This window comes from Mixophyes fleayi, chromosome 4 (genome assembly GCF_038048845.1).
Source record: "Mixophyes fleayi isolate aMixFle1 chromosome 4, aMixFle1.hap1, whole genome shotgun sequence".
In the NCBI taxonomy this organism is placed as follows: domain Eukaryota; kingdom Metazoa; phylum Chordata; class Amphibia; order Anura; family Limnodynastidae; genus Mixophyes; species Mixophyes fleayi.
In genome coordinates this window covers 327,875,811-327,895,801 of record NC_134405.1, presented here as the reverse complement: position 1 = coordinate 327,895,801, position 19,991 = coordinate 327,875,811, and the positions used below count along the sequence as shown (strand labels likewise).

Here is a 19,991-nt window from a genome sequence, read left to right as displayed (position 1 = left end):
CACACACACACACACACAGACTAGGGTCAATCTGTTAGCACCCAATTAACCTACCAGTATGTGTTTGGAGTGAAGTGATAATGCAAGTATTAGACTGGGATTAATATTGATTAGCGATTCTGTAGGTAATTTACTAAAGTAGGTGGAGAAAGGACAAATACCATCCAATAGTGTCTCCACGGGGTGCAGGGAATGTGACTGTTAAGAGGTGCAACATACAGTTCTAGGTGAGCGCAGTTCCTTCCCATCTTGAATTTTATTACTATTATGTAATATTTATGAGAACAATGCAGGAGAAGTAAAACCAGGACAACATTTGGCTGCTATAAATACAAATACATTCTATATAGGACTTTATAGGGTGCCACAAATCAGGCCTATTGGGGGACATATTATGATACTACAGGTCATCCAGCCCCATTATCTATGCTACCATGTACATACCCCATCCATGAGTGCCCTGGTTTTTTGCAGCGGCTTTTTATCAGGATGCTATGGGCAGCACGGTGGCAAAGTGGTTAGCCCTTCTGCCTCACAGCGCTGGGGTCATGAGTTCAAATCCCCACTATGGCCTTACCTGTGTGGAGTTTGTATGTTCTCCCTGTGCTTGCGTGGGTTTCCTCCGGGTGCTCCGGTTTCCTCCCACACTCCAAAAAAACATACCAGTAGGTTAATTGGCTGCTATCAAAAATTGACCCTAGTCTCTCCCTCTCTCTCTGTCTGTGTGTGTGTGTATGTTAGGCAATTTAGACTGTAAGCTCCACTGGGGCAGGGACTGATGTGAGTGAGTTCTCTGTACAGCACTGCGGAATCAGTGGCGCTATATAAATAAATGGTGATGATGATGATGATGATGCTATGATTTTCAGTCAAAACCTTGTATTGCCTCCAGCTATGGATGACTGTGGCCGGAACCCCCTTTGCCCCACCCCCCCCCCCCCCCTGCCATCTATTGCAAGACGTTTTTACCTAATGTCTGGTGCTACAGCACCTTGAGGGGTTAACGAACTATGTTGCTCAATACAGTGCATGACATGAGGAAAGGGCAGAGTGCTCATACATGTTTTAGTTAGAAGAGAAACACTTGTGGGTTACATGAATGTAATTTAACACATTATTTATGTGCTGGAAAAATGAAATGTAAAATATATTTAAAGAGTTTAAAAAACCCACTGAACTAACCCTGGTGGTCTGGAGGGGTGTAGATCAGGCAGTTTTGTGGTGGCAGAGTGTTCCCCCAGACTTTCCTCTAGTCTTCAAACCTTCAAGCGTTCTCTGAAAACCCACCTCTTCAGACAAGCTTATAATATTCCTCAACCACCCTCTTAATTTCCCTAGGTTACCCTATTACCACCCTCTACACAGATAACACTAGACGAATACCCTCTGACCAACATAGTTGTGCGACTGATCACACAGCCCACTAAATACTTTGTAACCTTTGCATTCTAGCTGCACCAATATGCAGTATGATGTAGCACTTGCCCTTGTGTATCAAACTCCCATTGTCCCATAGATTGTAAGCTTGCGAGCAGGGCCCTCTTACCTCTCTGTATGTATTACCCAGTATTGTTTTATTACTGATTATTCCCAATTGTAAAGTGCTACAGAATCTGCTGGCGCTGTATAAATGTTGATGATGTATGTAGTTTAGGCATTTAAGTCTAGTACATCCAATGGTGCCTGACCTTCTGTGGACTAATATGGCTTAGTTTGGATGCTATGGGTAACACATACTACTATGCAGCCTTGGAACTGTCTGTTCTGTCCCTGTTTCCCACTTTAAACTTCATTTTGTGTTACCTTCTCTGCTGGTGTTTGTTCAGTGCATGAGGGTTCAACGAGGTTCATACAAAAGGCATTTCTGGGGTTCCAATAATAAAATAATAACATGGACAATTAATGGGCAAATATTAGCTTCATGATATATTATTTGGAGATTGAGTTATCCTTTCAATACACAACATCTTATGAACAATAAAAAAAAAACATAGTACAAAAGTGAGAATTGCATTTTTAATTTACTAAAAAGAAAAAACAAACAATATATTTAACTGACCAGCTTTGGAAATTTTATTAATCATCATAGCCAAACAAACAGTTTACATCAAGACAACATTCAACTGATTTGAAGATATTTATTTTACAGAATATAAATTTGCAGCTATTTAACAGCAATTAAAGTGCTTATTGTCCTATATAACACATAATAATTCTCCTGGTCCTCAATGCAAAATATACATATATTACAAAAAAATATTTACAACTTTAGAAATATTCAACGTCTAAGCGATTAAATCGGGCGGGTAGAAACCGATCACTTTCTTTTTCCTTTAAGATGGACAAAACGTTAACAAGCGAAAGGTTTTTGTTCTGTAATGTGCAGTTTGTGCACTTTTAATACTTTTTGACATATACAGGAAACCAGGGTCAAGTTAATGTCCATAATTCACCACATTTTTCTGCTTGTCTTTGACGTTACAAATCCAGTTTTACCGTGTTAGCCATTACTAGATGCAGGATACAGCATGCCCTTTTATTGCCTAACTAGAATTAAATTTCCAATTATAATGCCTGAAGAGACCTAATTCGTCTTAAGAGCTTGCAATTTAAATTTACTCAGCCAATAAAGGAATTACACCATGACTTGAAATCCATTTTTTCCCGCCAGTTCACACTTAATATTTTCATTAAAGAATGTTGATCATATTCAAGGGTAATTATACTTAAATTACTAGGGAGGGCTGCTTAAATTATGATATGGTAAATCCACAATCATCAAAACACTGTGAGCACCAAGCAATTTCTAGTCAGGTAGCCATGTTGGAAACCCTCTTGGGTGCATGCTCTGTGAATTTGCCTAAGTAGCTCTTGACCCCTAATTATTTCCCGGCCGGTACCTTCTCAAGTGCTAAAATGAGCACTTATTATTGTGAACTAAAAGTTATCATACCTCAAAGCTTTCATCGAAGTGACAGTGTATAAATGTTAGATTTTTCCCTTTTGATAGCCAGACTTGGGGTAAGTTGGGCAGATCTGGTAAGCTGGTTACACAAGCAGCAATCACGTTAGGTAGTCTGGCCACGGTTCTCACAACATCAATCTGTGTTTAGAAGACAAAGACCAGCAAACCAACAACAAAACCCAGGATCGCTGAAGATTTTTATTTGGCATATAGTTGTCCGATGACCTCTGTTTGTGTGTGTATGTGGTCACTGCTGCTCTACCTTGGCACCATGTGACTTGGTCATATGACCCGACTGCCGAACAACTACAGTGGTCCACCAGGTACGTGGCCCGGTGTTCCGGCTCAACAACCACGCCTGTCCACATCTGGTCTTCCAGATCGCAGTATCGTTCTCTTATTTTCAACCTTTTATCTACAATGGAGTTTGCAAAAAAACAAAAAAAGCAAATAGTGATGGAATTTATTTACTGTAACAAAGGCTATTTTCTGGACATCTGTCCTAAGGTTTACCAAGAAACCATCTAAGGGCCGGGTACATGTGAATTACACAGGCATAGTGTGATATGCAGCCTAGCAGCAGTGCAATTGTGTATGATGTGTTCTCGGTTTTAAATGTCCGACCCAGATATAAGTTAATACAGTGGCAGCATTGCCCCAGATGACAAATGTCCCTGTGGTTAGAACATGTTTATTTCATACAGGAATAAAGGGTTGAAGAAAATCTGAAACTATCCCCTGACGGGGTGCAGCGGGAGGGGGAGGGGGGGTCATACAGAATAATGCACCTTTAAGCCACTGAGAACCTAATTAGAAGGCAGTTTTACACTAACACCCCAACCAGGAACAGTTTAGAGGAGGTTTTGCAGGCTCGGGAATCTACTTTCAGACATTTATTTGCTTTCTACTGAGAAACAGCTTTGCACCGGCTGCATCTAACACCCATTTTACTAGGAGAGTAACTAAATATCCGCAAAGACAGCAAACACTCCACTGGGAGGAGAACACAACCACAGTCTTTCACACAATGGGAAAGTACATCAAGAAAGAGCTACAGGTTGTAAGTTACAGTAGATGTCTTATAGAAGATATTCCCACATATCCTTCTAACGCCATCCTGGTGTATCCCTTCGGTAAGGGTCCATCCATCGGCTTTCCCACCGATACCCTCCTAGTGCGGCTGGTCCAAATCATAACCAGAATGCAGGAGTCCCAACACCGCTCTCAAACTGCTGGGGGCGAGAGGCGTGTAGATATGGGAGCTCCTGATTGCATGATTGAAATGTTCTACCAATCAGAAGCAGCCTCCACAACACAGCACCCAACCAGCTTCAGATTTTCACCACGTCCAAATGAACATCTGCTTTAGAAACGTACATTGACCGCTTAGCGGATTCTGTGTGTGACCACACATTACTAATAATGTTCACTGAAAGGACCACTAAACAGGCAAATCGCAATATAAAAAAAGAGGATTGAAATACATACTAATATACACATTACCAGATGCCGTTTTCTATTTGATTAACTAGTAATTTGCAGCCTTTAAGGTCTGATGGCATTAAATGTGTGTGGAGCTTAGCTCGGGTTGGAAATTTGCAGACTACAATAAAATAATTTAACAACTGTGTTCCGCAAACTTTGAGGATTTTCCAAAATCTGAGCTACAGATTTTGGCTTAAAGTACAGCAATGTGTTATATACAGTTTATGTTAAATTACAACTCCAATGTTGCAGAATAGGCCTCGTGGCTAAAGTTCGGGAAAACTAATCACAACAAACCTAGCCTGTGAACCAGTAACTATTACTACAAATAATAACTATATGCCTATACACTAACCTATACATGTGCTTTACTCATTTCTGAAAATAATATAGTTAGAATATACTGGTCTACCATAATATTTCTAAAACATGGCGATACAAATACATTGCTGGAAACAAAAACCAGCTATTTCAGACATACGGATTATCCGATTGCGCTTTCTGAATAATGGTCAAGTATGTTATGAGGGAAAAACACGCATATTATGCCGATGTGGAATGAAAGATGACATGACAGGCCTAAGTGAGCCATGTGTCCTGTTAAAATACTTCATAATGTAGAGAAAATGACCAGATAGTCTTTCCAATGGCTATCTCCACAGAGTGCTGGCAGCCATTTTGAGGCCTAACTCAATATTCATGATAATGCAACCTATCAATATTGAGTAATGGATCAGCTCACAAAATGGCAGCCTTCACCGTGTGTAGATGCAAGATACACAGCTCTGGACAATTTAAGCGGTACAGAGAAGTACCTGAGATTTAAACTTTACCCTGACACCGGGGGATTGGTTGCTCCCATTGAAAGTTTTGTGCAATTATGTACAATATTTAACCTCTTTGATCCCGAATGTTACCACACCCTAGATGAATACCACTTCAGTGGATTCTAAGAATTGAACTGATAGTTGTACTCAATAAAATACAGATAATTTCTAATGAACTCAGAATTAGGGCATTAACCTTCACAGTTAAAAGGCACAACTCTTAAAAATAGAAGCACTTCAAAATAAGGCTAATTCTGACCAAAGTTTTGTTTTTGTTCCACGTTCTCCACATTATACAACATAGTTAATGCACAACACAGAACAGTATTTGTTCTCCTATATTATTATTTTTCAATATTAATGAATATTATGCTCACATAAAAGGTGGTTCTGTAAAATTAAATTGTAATTGCGTATGCTATCTGATCATGGTGTAAGGCGTCATTTTATTTTTTAGCTCTACTAGAAGGTCACTGTATGTAGTTCTTCACTGACCCTTGTGTAGGGATTCCATAGATATTGTATTAAGATGCAGCTGTCACCTACACACAGGAAGGCGGCCATTTTGTGCATTACACCAATATTCAGTGACAATGCAGCCTATCAATTCACTAGGAACATGTGACACTGAGGTAGTCCAGATCACAAAACGGCTGCCCCCCCACTGTCCAGTCAGGTGCAATTTAAGCAAGACCTTCAGGAGACAAACTGGAAAAGATAAATAACTAAAAAACATAATTTATGAAATAAATTGAAAACATGATATACAGCCTTGCTTTTTTTTTTTTATAATGACATAATATTGAATCAGAGACATTAATTCATGGTGACAGGTGAAACTGCAGAGCAGCAGGACAGGCAGCTGCCATGTTGTATTAAATTGAGCAGAATTAACCCCTTAATGTCAACAGATATTTTGTACTTCAAGGACCAGCCCCATTTGCACATATCTGAGATGGGTGGGGTACATCTGGAAATGGGGCTTTCATTTGGTAACATATTGGAATAAATATATATATTTTCATATACAAATTGTCTCCCCTGTAGCCAGTACTTATAGATCCAATGTAAACTGGATTTGGTAAGCATGCTGCTATCACATCTACTTTGCCTGGACCAATTAGTGTAGGCTGGTAGAGGAAGCCTGATACAAGCATTCTCTGCCATCCACTACCCTGCCTGTCACAGGGGGGATGCCCTAGTGACATCACAGAGAGACACCGCAGGGATTCCCTCTCGAACGCTGAATGCAGTGCGCTGCACATCAGAAACATACAGCATTCGTTCTGACAGCAGGGTTCCAGCAATGGTAAGGTATGGTATCTCCAAATGGCCATTTTCATCGACCCAAAATTTGAAAGGGTTTAAGACTATTAAAAATTCTGATATCCGAGTGCAATTCAGAGTAAAATCTGTGAGTCAACAAATATTAGTTGTCTTGAAGGATCAGGAGAGGCCGTAGATCTCGCTTCAAGTCTCCGTGTGCTTCTCATCCAAGTCTTTGTGCCTTTAAACGTTGACAGCTGAAAGTTAGAACTAAATCTATAAAAAGAATGTTGTGATTTATTTTGGAGCAGATTGTGCGATAGTAAATAAAACGACTGACGTCTATATAGAATTTCAGACCAAAGCTTTCGCCGACGTTTTCCTTTTACTGGTTGTACAAATTCCTTTGTTTGTGTTGACTTTGCCATAGACGTTGAAGTGACTTTGTTACTGAACGTCCATAAAAACGTTACCGTGTAGTGAAATCGCCACACAAATCACAGGTCATAACTAGATGTCCACCAAATACTCTTCTCGAAAGCAAAACACACAAACCGCAAGGTTTCACATCACCGGATATTCCATAGGACATTGTTGGCACTGACAAAGGTGGTTATTTTTTTCTATTTCCTACTCATTCCGAGTCAATAGTCGGACGACTTTAAACCAAATCTGGTTTATCCGAAATATATTCCATGACTTTTTTGCAGTCTTGTGTTCATATCTGATTAGGGAATTTAGCCACTATTGAGAAGGTTCCGACTGTCCATCTTCGGCACTGTTGGCTTCTTCGTTGTCTTCTAGAGTCTCCCCTTTCACGGCCAAGCTGATGACCTTCAGCCACTTCTGCTTAAGTTCCTCGGTGTCTGCCGAAAAGCCGTGCACGAACTTGGACTGGGACAGTTTGAAGCTATGCGGCAAGTCCACTCCACGAGGTGATTCGTCGACGGCGTAGCCCAAAAGCGGGATGGTCGCTTGAGCTTTTACGTCCTGAAAACATAATTCAAAACAGTTATTTTTTCTACAATTTTTAATTACTTTGGGGGGAAGGGGGGGGGGATTAAATTATGTGCGATGTGCCCAGGACGCGGAGTGATTCCTGGGCGGTCTGCTTAGGCACTCCACGGCGAACATCCGTTCATTTTTCCTGGCATCCCGTACAGGTGCGCAGGGAATTGAGCGGAGATTCCTTACTGTAATAAGCAGTATTGTGCACAGAGAATTGAATTCTCCCATTAAAGGCAATTTGTCACAGGGTGGGAGGCTGGGGGAGCGTTGTTATACAGTGCCTGGTAAACTATGCATTAATGAAAACTTCAAGGTGAAGTGAACTGAATATAAATAAATGTAGACTCCCTAGGAGTCTCTCTGGATTAGGAACTCAGAAATTCCTAATGTAAAATACTAACACTGCAGATATTTGGAGCTGGGTCATATCCGTTGTGTATTCTGTATTTGTGGGTCAGCAGAGTCGCAAAATCAACGGGACAACGTTTTAACTCTTAATTCCACCATTTCCAATCAAGACTACAACCCAGCACTGTCCCTCCCCCATTACACGTATGTGATCGGCGTGTAGCATTCACTGCTCATACCTGTGGTGCGCCATACATGTATAACACCAGGGCCTCGTGTTTCGGAATCACGCACCACACTTTCTGCCACGGCTTCGACTTTTCATTGTACTGAAGAAAACTGCAGATTACACTGTTTCCTGAGACTTCTGCAGACTCAATCTGACAAGGAGAGGAATGGGGTTATTCAATGCACAAATACACAAAACAGACCATGCATTACATTAATAGAAAGACAAGTACTGCACAAGATCATAAACGACCCCCTCCCCCCTGCTTTTTGGAGGCCATAAAAGGGTGTATCTTATCGGAATGGGGTGTGGTTGGGCACATTACAATTCTGGACCTATTTTGGCCCTTTTTAAATGTCGGAGTGTTTTCAGACTCGCTCTTAAATGGCCATTACTTGTCAATTGTGTAAAATAAAAATTCCTTTCAATATATTGAACTGATCTTCATTCTAGAAGAGCTAACCATAGGTATTTAGGCTTTGGGTAGTCTCAGAATAAAGGCACCTGGTCTCCATTCTGACTTCTTACCTCCAGTATTCCTCTCTTTCTCTCCTTCTCCTCACTGTCGCTACTACCTCGTAAAATATGGTAACAGTCCTTGCAAACCTTGTTCATTTTGTTACCGTCATATTCTAGTGGAGCCTTGTAGTCTGAGCATTTCCAGCAAACTACCTGCAAGAAACAACGTCATCAACAATCACCTGTAGTATACTTTCTTATTTTACACATTTTGAGATACGATTATATGAAGATGATTCCAGCGTTCTTGGGTCTGTCGATCTGGATGTAGGAGACTTGCCATACCTGTTACAGGCCGACAGCAGATGAAGGATCTCTTACACACACAATTCCCAATCTGCTGACCAATTGTGTTCCTCATCTATTAAGTCAGACTTTTGTTATTTCAATTTGTTACATTCCACCCTTCCCCCACTCTGTGACACTGCTGATTTTACAATTAATGGGACAGACAGTCCGATTTCTGAGACATGCTCAGGTCTAGTCTCCAGACATTGACTCCTAAAAGTTAACAAGTCCGGAGCACAACTTCTAAAAAAAATAAGGAAAGTTTTTTTTCTTCTCCTTACTAGATTTGATGGTCTTTTAATTGTTTCATGGTAATTTTGTCACTAAGTACTGTTTCTTTTTTCAACGTAATCCTTACATGTATCACATCAGTCAATCAGAAAGGCTTATATCCCGATTCATCTACTCCAGCATAAAAGTTACTTCAGTCTAAGCAACAAGCTTCTATAACAGATAGCTGCAGCCCTGAATGAAACCAGCCTGGTGAGTATGTGTGTTGGCACCTTAATTGTTGTCATATATAGTACTGCGAAAAGATTGCAATCATTCTTGTATAGTGCAATAAGGCTTGCATTGGTTTCATGTGTGATCCACCTATCAACTGCATATAAACAATATACAATTTGCTCCTGACCGCACAGTCACATGGCTCTACCAGATTCCTCTAGGCTTATAATGGCTTTTTGTCTCCCCAGTGGTCACATGGCATGCTCTAATGGTCACATGGCATGCTCTAATGGTCACATGACATGCTTTAAAAGACAGGTAAGCCAGTAATGCAACAAGTATGTTTTACGTGTGGTTTATGTCACATATATACTAATGTACATTGTGTGAAGAATACCGAATACATGCTTTTTTGATAAATTTACTTTAAAAATGCAAAAAGTTGAAAAATGTTGCTTAAAACGTACAAATCCACAAGCCCGGCAGTGATGTCTCCTCCGCGTCAGCGCATTAAATTGCTCTTTGCATTTCATACACATGGTCACCTCGTTGTCCCGAATCCACCGCGGGGCTCGTAGTCCCAGATCAGCGCTCTGAAGACAAGACCAGGAAAATATGGCGTTAAAACCTTGTCTATTAAATCATCTATGGTCCAATGTGATATGGAGGCTTGATGGGTGAAATCATTTGGATTGTCGACCCAATGGTACGGTCTACATTTCAATGGGTGACTAATACTAACGATATTTGAATTGTCGACTAAATAAAACTGCCAACCTAATGTTGTCGACTTTCTGAATGTCTAGCCATCGACCGCATACCCTTTTCATTCACAGTTTCTCTCAACGGTGGGCTCATTGTCCCAGCATGTTACAAGAGATCATTTTAAATTGACCTGCGCGTACTATGGTCTCAATTCACATGCCAGAATGGGTACTCAGACATCGGGTTATCAATCTAATAACCCTTGTGTAAAATAAAAATTCCTTTCAATATATTGAACTGATCTTTATTCTAGAAGAGCTAACCATAGGTATTTAGGCTTTGGGTAGTCTCAGAATAAAGGGACTCTTCTCCATTCAACCATATGCTAGCTGAGGGGCATAACCAATACACTGCGCACACTGATCAAATGTAATCAGTCTAGACTCTGGAATCTGGAGACTTCAGAGTCTAGGCAATAAGGGAATTCTCTCGATGTTCTCATTCACTTTGATGGATGTTCTGGCAAAATCACAGAGAGTGACTTTACTACGCATGTGTCACAGAGTTATGCTGGAAGTGACCTATATGCTGCACACTATTTATTGCCACCTTATTAAACAAACATATTATTTTAGGTAAAGCTGGATGGAACCGGCTGGCCTGGTGTGTGAGGCTGTGTCATGTTGGGCTGAGCTCCTCTCACTTATGTTTCAGGGGCATACAACACTCATTGTATCTTGTCATCCCAGCCTAAGTACGGCATAAACTCCTGAAGGCTTCTGAAGTGCAACTCTGTCCCGTCTTCTGCCCCTGGACCCCCCTGTGGTTCAGTTTACACTGTGAATTCAGCAGAGTTATCTAGGTCTCAGCAAATACACAACTTTCATTATATACTTAACGTCAACACAAGTCTGTTCAGATTAACTATCTCTGTCCTGGTAAAACCAGAGTGCATGGGATATCAGGAGGCTAATTTATTAAAGAACATGGGTCACAGGGGAGTAGGGGAAATAGAAAGAAAAAGCATAAAGGGTTTGATAAATCCCTTCCCAATAATAGCACGTTGCTGTTAGAAGGGTCCTGACACTTCCATATAGCCGGAACCTCTGCCACCCGTCTCCGGTGCTGCCCCGGTCTCCCTGTAGCAGGTGAAATCCAACCCTACAACTCTGAGGCTTACAGCTGGAGCTACGGAAAGACCCCAGCAGCACTGAGGGTAAACAGCCAAGTTCCCAGTTATATGTAAATACCGGAACTATTAAATACCGCAAATGGGGGGGGTTGGTGTCCAAGGAGAGGGACAACCACCAAAGTGTTATTATCGGGAAGACATTCAGTAAAATTGCTTTTTTTTTTTTAAAAAACAAGGAAAGCCCCAGTAAGCCGCCAGTATTGGTCAAAAAAAGAGGAAGAGACGAAGCACTGACTTCCTCTCTTACTATGTGAGCCAAATCTTTATGAAGATACTGCTTGTCACGGATAAAGTGCAGAACAGTGTTTATTTCACAAGCTATCACTCATATGCCAATCAGTAGAGATCAACGCAATTCCAGGACGTGGTGATAAATGAGTCACAACTTACCAGAACCTCCGGCGGAGCCTCCTCCATTTTTTTGGCGTTGGCAATCAGGAAAGTTTCATTCCTCTGCTGAAATTCTGCAATGGCATTGTTCAAAGCCTGGAGGAGACGTGGAAACGAGATGCTAATTAATATAACAACGTATTACTGTATACATTACTATCCATATTATCCACTGGATACAATTTGGTAGTTTAAAGGCGCCAGGACCCACAATTGACACAATGGCTGTGTGTATGACGTACATTGGTACGACACATCGGGGTCATGAAGAAGAACAATAGACTTTGTGAATATATCATGGGGTATATAATCAACAGCTTAGATTAAAGGCTCTTGATCTTTTTTTTTCCAGAACTTGTATAGGATCTATTATCAATAATGATTGAGATTTTTCTGGATGAGGGTTATGTTGCCATAATTTGGAGCGCTATGGCTAATATATCCTAAAATACCCCCAAAAAAAAATGACCCCTAACTTCTCCTATTACCCCCCCCCTGGATTTACGCTGGCGATGATGTCGCTTAGCAGTGCTCCTCACAGTGACTGCAGAAGTAGGCGCTCATTGATCAGACCTCTGTGTGGTATAAACTATTATCTGATTATTTTCCTCTCTCATTTTTGGAACTTTCTGAATAACAGTATTCTGGATTATAGAGCCGATGCCTATATGTTATTCTGCTTTGCACCTGTGGTTTATTATATATATTGTATATCTATTACTGTCATGTTATTAATGATATATGTAACAAACAGGGAATTGTACAGAAGATCATATACAGAATCGGTTTACAAAAAGGAAGATCATGACCACCCTAAACAATATCCATGTCACACCCCAGGTCTTCTGATGTCTTGTGCACTGTATAGCAGTGTTCTCTCCCCGTTTGACCGGGAGAGAACACCAAGAGCTAGATTTACTAAACTGCAGGTTTGAAAAAGTGAAGATGTTGCCTATAACAACCAGATTCTAGTTATCATTTATTTAGTACATTCTACAAGATGACCACTAGAATCTGATTGGTTGCTATAGGCAACATCTCCACTTTTTCAAACCTGTAGTTTAGTAAATATACCTACAAATCTAGAACACTGTTTATGAACTATGCTCTCTCCAGGGCAGACTTCCTGCAGATCTCAGGAGAGGTGCGATGCATAAAGGAAGTGAACCTGGGTGTGAGCTCTCCATACGGACAGCCCGACTCACCTTCTAAGCAAACACTTTGCTCTCTCCTGCTCTGCTATCTAAAGGAAGCCGGAGAACATAGCAGCACGCTGGATTTAATGCTCTCTCGCAGACAAACGTGGTCTTGGGAAAACCCTGTGTTTAGCGGGTTTTTGCTAACTGGCTAATGCATAATACACTAAGGGGCCGATTCAATTCTGCCGGGAACAACGGGCCCCTATGGGATGCGCACAGAAATCCACAATGTTGCGGTACCGGGACCCGTGTGGCCGCAAATTGTAATGGAATATGCCCCTTACTGTTAATACGGTAAAACTGCGTATAATTACCCTTAATACGGTAATTTCAACGCTGGATTTTTACTCGCGGCTCCCTGAGTTGCGAGATGAAATCCAGGTTAAAATTAACTGTAACGGTAATACTGTCAACGCTGCGTTATTCGCGGCAGAATTGAATCGACCCCTAAGAGGACATCGGAGGACCTGGTGATGGGTCAGTTGTTAGTGGTAATACTGCGCGATAGATTTCAGCTATACAAGACAGCTTACTTTTATAGATGTAATGTAGATTAAATAGTGCACTTACCTTAATCCATCCTTCTTTGATCTGTCCAGTACTGCAATAAAACATAGCAAAGGGGAGAGAAAAAAAAAACATTACATTTTTTTTTTATATTCGTTCAGATGTGCACTGCACCCCTCCCCCACCCCGCCTTTGTACCGGGCCAGCTTTGGGCAGGGCAAGCTTCAGAGGTACCCCCCTTAATATGTTGCTGGGACACGCTGTCTTCTATAGCCCTCCGTCATCTGTACAATTAGAGGAGGGAGTGTCACCAGGTGTTCAATGTTTTTAGGTCTGTGTCTATTTTGTTTATTACACCGGGTGTAGATTCTATGCCCATTGTTTGCACAAAACAGGTCTTCATCTGGTCACAACGCGTCCCTGTGCGCAGGACGTCCTACCTGGCCTGTAGCTCCAGCGTTCGCTCTTTACCGGAGATCTGGAAGGTGTGCAGATAATCCTCGTTGTGAGTCTCCACCACTTTCATGCCATCCAGCCCGATCTTGGTACGGACAGAGTACTTTGCCCCCACCAGGCTGAACTTGGGCACACAGTACAGCAACATGTTGTTGAACTGAAATAAAACGAATAAGTAAGAACTTTGAATTATAGGTTTGATTTCATTTTTGTAAATATAATTGGGCGTAGATTTTTAGAGACAGATTGGAGGATACACAGTTCGGCCGAGCATCCATTTGTATACACAGTACCAGGAAGAGGTGTCTCTCTTGGGACGAGGTGTTCCGAGCAGCCAGCTTCATAATCTGTCCTTCTTTGATGAACTCGTTGGACGGGTGGACGATGTCCTCTTCTTCTCCCAGCATCTCATACACCATCATCAGCTTCTTCACACTCTCCTGTAACAGACCACAGACTCATAATCAATACCCCTGAGAGAGGTTTAACAACACATTTCTGCATTGCGCATCTAGAGTCTACAAATGGAGATGGACTACAAGTCCCAGAAGCCTTGGCCTGCCTCATGGTGGAGAATACAGTAGTTGGCGGTGGATACACGTAATATAGCAGCATTCGGTAAAGACAGTTGCTTTCGACAGATAATAACGCACCATTTTCCGGATCGCCGTGTTTGAGTGACTCGCTGCAGTTGAAATAATTTCAAGGGACTCTGGGAAAGAGAGAGAGAGATACATTTACCAGTTATTACTGTGAATAATGAAACCGCTTTATAATACACATTTTCGCGGTGAATAGACATTTAAAACAATCTAATACAGGACATCTGGCTGGTCCTCAATCTGTTACTATGTAGGACAGATTGTAAATCAGGTCTGGTCAACCTGTGGCTCTCCAGGTGTTGTGAAACTACGAGTCCCAGCATGCTTTGCCAGTATGTAGCCAGATGACAGTTGGCAGGGCATGCTGGGACTTGTAGTCTCACAGCATCTGGAGCCACAGACTAGCCAGGCCTGTTCTAGATAGTCTTTTCATTGTATCAATTGTTCTTTATTGTGTAAAAGTAACGCCTTAAGTCACTGTGATCTGGTTCTAAGGACGGATTACACAAAACCACAGTACACCTGACTTATAACTAAAGTTGGCAATTTGTGCCTCAGTGACTTACATGTTGCACGCTTGTATTTTAAAGCTTCTTTTATTACATTGGTCTGAGTTCACCTATAAATGCGTTCTCCTGCAGAGGTGCCACTGCAAGGTGTAACTGCCCTCCCATTATAAGTAGAGGGGATAGACCCATCGCCAGGAGGCAGAGAATTCAAACCCTTATGTGGAGAGACGAAGGCTGGGCCCCCTCTGCCAAGCAGGGACTACCCGTGTAATAGTCCCATCCCATGATCTTCTGTACAAAACTAGGGGCCAAGTACCCACATTTAGTTATTCCACCCGACTCAACCCACCGGACAGTGCAAACTTGGCACCATGCGGATGGTGCCATCTAACCCACAGATCCACGCGCCTCCTCATATAATCAGGTGCGGCTCAGTCCCTCTAGGTGAATGACGTCACAAAAGGACATTTGTGCTGCAGTTTAAAACATTTGCAGTTTGTAAATGACTCTGGGTTGGATCTGGTTTCAGTTCACCGCTCAAAGGACGTTCCTCTGTGTCTAAAGAGCCGAATGTGATAATTACTTTCTCCGTCCTTTCGATCTAGCGAGTCCTCCGGGAGCTTGCGGAGATAGTCTTTAAGCAGCATCTCGTAGCGCGGGATCCGTTGTACTGGTTCCAGCATATGGTGCTGCAGCGTTAAATTTCCAGACTTTCCTTCTTTCTGCAATAGACAGGGAGAGCTTTGTGTATATCAAATGTATATACTACTCTACCATTAAAGTGACACTAACCCTGCCCTTCACACACCCCTTGAAAATAAATAATAAAGAGTAGGGTGATGTGTACGGTTTTGTCATTCCTTGCATGTCAAAAAGGGCTTCATTAACTCCAAATCTATCCAGCAGTTGCTGACTACACTATGCCATTTTTATTTCAAAGTGAGCCCCACTTTTAGATGACAGTTCCCAGTAATCAAAAAGGTCAGTATAAAACACACATTTACCACAAGTAAATATGGAGTATTAATGTGGACCTAGCAACCCCCCAAAAACACATTTAATTTTATGAAATAATTCAATATTTATAGACCCCATAGATGTGTCTGCGCTTGTCCTATAAGGGGGCTTGCTAAAACACTAATCAATATATTCGTATAAAGTCTATTTTTAGCACCTTACGATGTTTTAACATTATTTGCAGTTCATCAACACATACTGAAAAAAAAAACCCAATTTGTACAGATTGCTTTTTTACACAGCGACGTTAAAAGTTCCCTGATCAAGTGTGTTTTTAATGTGGTGTGTTTAATAATCTGAACCAAGTTTGCTAATGGGTATTCCTACATGAGACATTTATACACCAAACAGGGTAGTGTACGTTAGCTAAACTCCAAACTGGTCACTATGAAGGTATTGTACAATGTCTATAAGAAAGAATATTACGTCAAACATACAAAAAAAATGAATTATTTTATCCCTCCCACCCACCCAAAACAAAACAAAACAAAACAATTCTCAGTGACTGAACCACAGTCTATAAATGGGTCGAAGCCTCACCTGGATTTCTTCCACAACATGTTTAAACTGCACGGACCGATCCGTCCACGTTTTCACTGTTTCCATGGCGTTGTCGAAATTCTTCACATACTCCGCATACATCTTCAGGAATGGCGCCAACTTTTGAAAAATGTCTCCGATTCTCGGGCTGACGGACCTGTCGCGTAATGTAAGTTGCAAAGGTCAAATAAAACGATAAATATGTGTTATAACTGTGTTTGGAGGCCAATGACTATTAAAAAAAAAAAAAAAATTACAAAGTCACATAGTTTATTGAGCTTGTCAAAGAATCTGGGAGTTAACAAAGCTTCACACCCCCACATCTGCCCGGCAGTTACAAATCTCAAGAACCTCCTATTGGTGGCATACGACCCTTAACGGGATGTTAAGTGACCCCCCGCAGGCTACTGACAATATCCATAGCCTTATTATATGATATGGACGCAGCCAAGGAGCATGAGTCATTATCATGGCTGGCTGGACAATCATCCTCATCATCAACATTTATTTATATAGCGCCAGCAAATTCCGTAGCGCTTTACAATTGGGAACAAACATTAATAAAACAATACTGGGTAATACATACAGAGAGGTAAGAGAACCCTGCTTGCAAGCTTACACTCTATAGGACAATGGAAGTTTAAAACACAAGGGCATGTGCTACATCATATTGCACATTGGTCCAGCTAGAACGCAAAGGTAAAAGTATTGAGTGGGCTGTGTGTGTGGCAATGTTGGTCAGAGGGTTGTTGTCTTGTGTTAGCTGTGTAGAGGGTGGTAATAGGGTAACCTAAAGAGATTAAGAGGGTGGTAGAGGAATATTATAAGCTTGTCTGAAGAGGTGGGTTTTCAGAGAACGCTTGAAGGTTTGAAGACTAGAGGAAAGTCTTACTGTGCGAGGGAGGGAATTCCACAAAGTGGGTGCAGCCCGAAAAAAGTCCTGTAACCGAGAATGGGAGGAAGTGATGAGAGTGGAAGAGAGACGCAGATGACAGTGCTGCTGATGTAGAAGCTCCAGGCCCGTTTTTTCAAATCTGGCCCAAATGATCCTAATAAAACTTTATTTTTCAACTTTATTGTTCAATTAGATCCTGAACAGAGCAGAAAAATTGGCTCATCCGTGGGTAACTTAGAACTCGTCAACGATGCAACTTAATTCAGCATTGTCCCTTTCCATTTATAACCCTTATCCCGTCTGTAAGTGTTTTCTATAACCGCTTTAGTAGAGTGTACGAGGTATATACCACTTATGTGTCCTGCAGTTCCTGCCATCTTCGGTGGACTGGCCCTACCCACACTTCTGCTGATGGCTCAGCTGTCAGCCCATACGCCTGATAACAGGATGTAATTGTATCTATGGGTTTCCTGCCCACGTACCCCTGGTACCTGGCACTTACCATTCATTCATCCGGTCCTCTAGTGCCGGCAGCAGGAACGACGAGTGAAAGCTGTAAATGGATGTAATGTTGGAGAAGATTTTGTTCGGCACGTCCACTGGGAAAGAACCTCTCTTGGCTTCAGCGTCCAGCGCTTTATAAAAAGTCTGGAAAGCAAAACAAAAGAATAAACTGATTAAAAGACCTATTTTAGGAATTTCCACCTACCTGTACAAGTTATTATGTAGTATGTATATTAAATATAAATAAAAGTCTAAGTTTTATAGACCGAATAGGATTGCTAATGGCATAGGTGGCAAAGTTGCCTTAAACATTAAAACATTGTTAAAATGCCCTCAAACTTTACAACCGTAAAGGGTCAAAATTATTAAAGATAAAGATAAAATGATTAATCTGCAAAATGTACAGCGGCATCACGCTGAAGATGCGCTCATGACGCAGCCCTCGGCACCGCAGGGCGCCCTAAGAGGAGAAAGGAAGTTTGTATTATTGGCCCAACAGCCTGGAAGGATTCAGCTGTAGGATGTAGCTATAACGTAAGCAGAGGAAAGCTGGCAAGGTGGCAGAATAATAAAAGCAACACCCTCTGCCTCTCTTCTTTTAACCAGAGTGACGTAGCCAGCTGCCGTGGTGGCACTGTCAATTCACTCATTTTCAAATAACACAGACATGGCATTGTCCCAAAGTTTGGTGGCTCGGTAAACACTGTGTGCCCAGCATCAGCAGTTTAAATGAGATTTCTGCTGCCACCAATATAGAAAATATATCTCTCTCTAGCTAGCTCGCTCTCCCTTCCTCTCTTTCCCGCGCTCTCTCTCTCTCTCTCTCTCTATAGCTCTCTCTCTCTCTCTATAGCTCTCTCTCTCTCTCTATAGCTCTCTCTCTCTCTCTCTCTATAGCTCTCTCTCTCTCTCTCTCTATAGCTCTCTCTCTCTCTCTCTCTCTATAGCTCTCTCTCTCTCTCTCTCTATAGCTCTCTCTCTCTCTCTCTCTCTATAGCTCTCTCTCTCTCTCTATAGCTCTCTCTCTCTCTCTATAGCTCTCTCTCTCTATAGCTCTCTCTCTCTCTCTCTATAGCTCTCTCTCTCTCTCTATAGCTCTCTCTCTCTCTCTCTATAGCTCTCTCTCTCTCTCTCTATAGCTCTCTCTCTCTCTCTCTCTCTAGCGCTCTCTCTCTCTCTCTCTAGCGCTCTCTCTCTCTCTCTCTAGCGCTCTCTCTCTCTCTCTCTATAGCGCTCTCTCTCTCTCTCTCTATAGCGCTCTCTCTCTCTCTCTCTATAGCGCTCTCTCTCTCTCTCTCTATAGCGCTCTCTCTCTCTCTCTCTATAGCGCTCTCTCTCTCTCTCTATAGCGCTCTCTCTCTCTCTCTATAGCGCTCTCTCTCTCTCTCTATAGCGCTCTCTCTCTCTCTCTATAGCGCTCTCTCTCTCTCTCTATAGCGCTCTCTCTCTCTCTCTAGCTCTCTCTCTCTCTCTAGCTCTCTCTCTCTCTCTAGCTCTCTCTCTCTCTAGCTCTCTCTCTCTCTAGCTCTCTCTCTCTCTCTAGCTCTCTCTCTCTCTCTAGCTCTCTCTCTCTCTCTAGCTCTCTCTCTCTCTCTAGCTCTCTCTCTCTCTCTCTAGCTCTATATATATATATATATATATATATATATATATATATATATATATCTATCTATATCTATATCTATATCTATATGTCTCATTAGCTTCCAAGCAGAACTAAATGTTTTGCAAAGTGCAGCCACATTGTTGTAAAGATAAGATAGATCTGGCTGCCTGGCACTGTATGGAACAGGGAGGTGGGTGTTAAAGCTCAGACCTCTATCCTTTCAGACTCACTGCTACAGGTCAGATGAAATCTCCAGCAGATAAAAACAACCTTAATATACGTTTAGATTTCCACCGCAAGGCAGAAGCATAGCAAGAATATGCAGACCATCTTGTTATTAATTTGGACGGTCCCTTTTTCAGAAATGAACGGAAGCAACCCTCTCTCACACAGATATCAACATGGCGTTAGAGGGAGCTTTGTGACTCCCATTACTGTTCCCTCCTGAGGTGGGTGAAGACAAGCAATGACAGTAACCAGATTCTTT

General features: G+C 41.8%; 1 protein-coding gene across 5 annotated transcripts in view; it reads right to left on the bottom strand.

Moving 5' to 3' along the window:
- Positions 1–2,049: 2,049 nt before the first annotated feature.
- Positions 2,050–19,991, bottom strand: part of FGD4 (FYVE, RhoGEF and PH domain containing 4) — a 114,052-nt gene continuing 96,110 nt past the window's right edge. For all 5 annotated transcript variants that reach the window (XM_075210320.1, XM_075210322.1, XM_075210323.1 and 2 more), the window contains exons 6-17: positions 17,897–18,042; positions 16,500–16,656; positions 15,526–15,664; positions 14,485–14,543; positions 14,125–14,271; positions 13,816–13,988; positions 13,439–13,469; positions 11,670–11,765; positions 9,850–9,975; positions 8,657–8,800; positions 8,139–8,279; positions 2,050–7,533 (exon numbers count right to left, since the gene is read on the bottom strand). In XM_075210320.1, the coding sequence (XP_075066421.1) occupies positions 7,288–7,533; positions 8,139–8,279; positions 8,657–8,800; positions 9,850–9,975; positions 11,670–11,765; positions 13,439–13,469; positions 13,816–13,988; positions 14,125–14,271; positions 14,485–14,543; positions 15,526–15,664; positions 16,500–16,656; positions 17,897–18,042 (1,605 nt within the window). In that variant the 3' untranslated portion in view covers positions 2,050–7,287. The remainder of the gene's footprint in view (positions 7,534–8,138; positions 8,280–8,656; positions 8,801–9,849; positions 9,976–11,669; positions 11,766–13,438; positions 13,470–13,815; positions 13,989–14,124; positions 14,272–14,484; positions 14,544–15,525; positions 15,665–16,499; positions 16,657–17,896; positions 18,043–19,991) is intronic.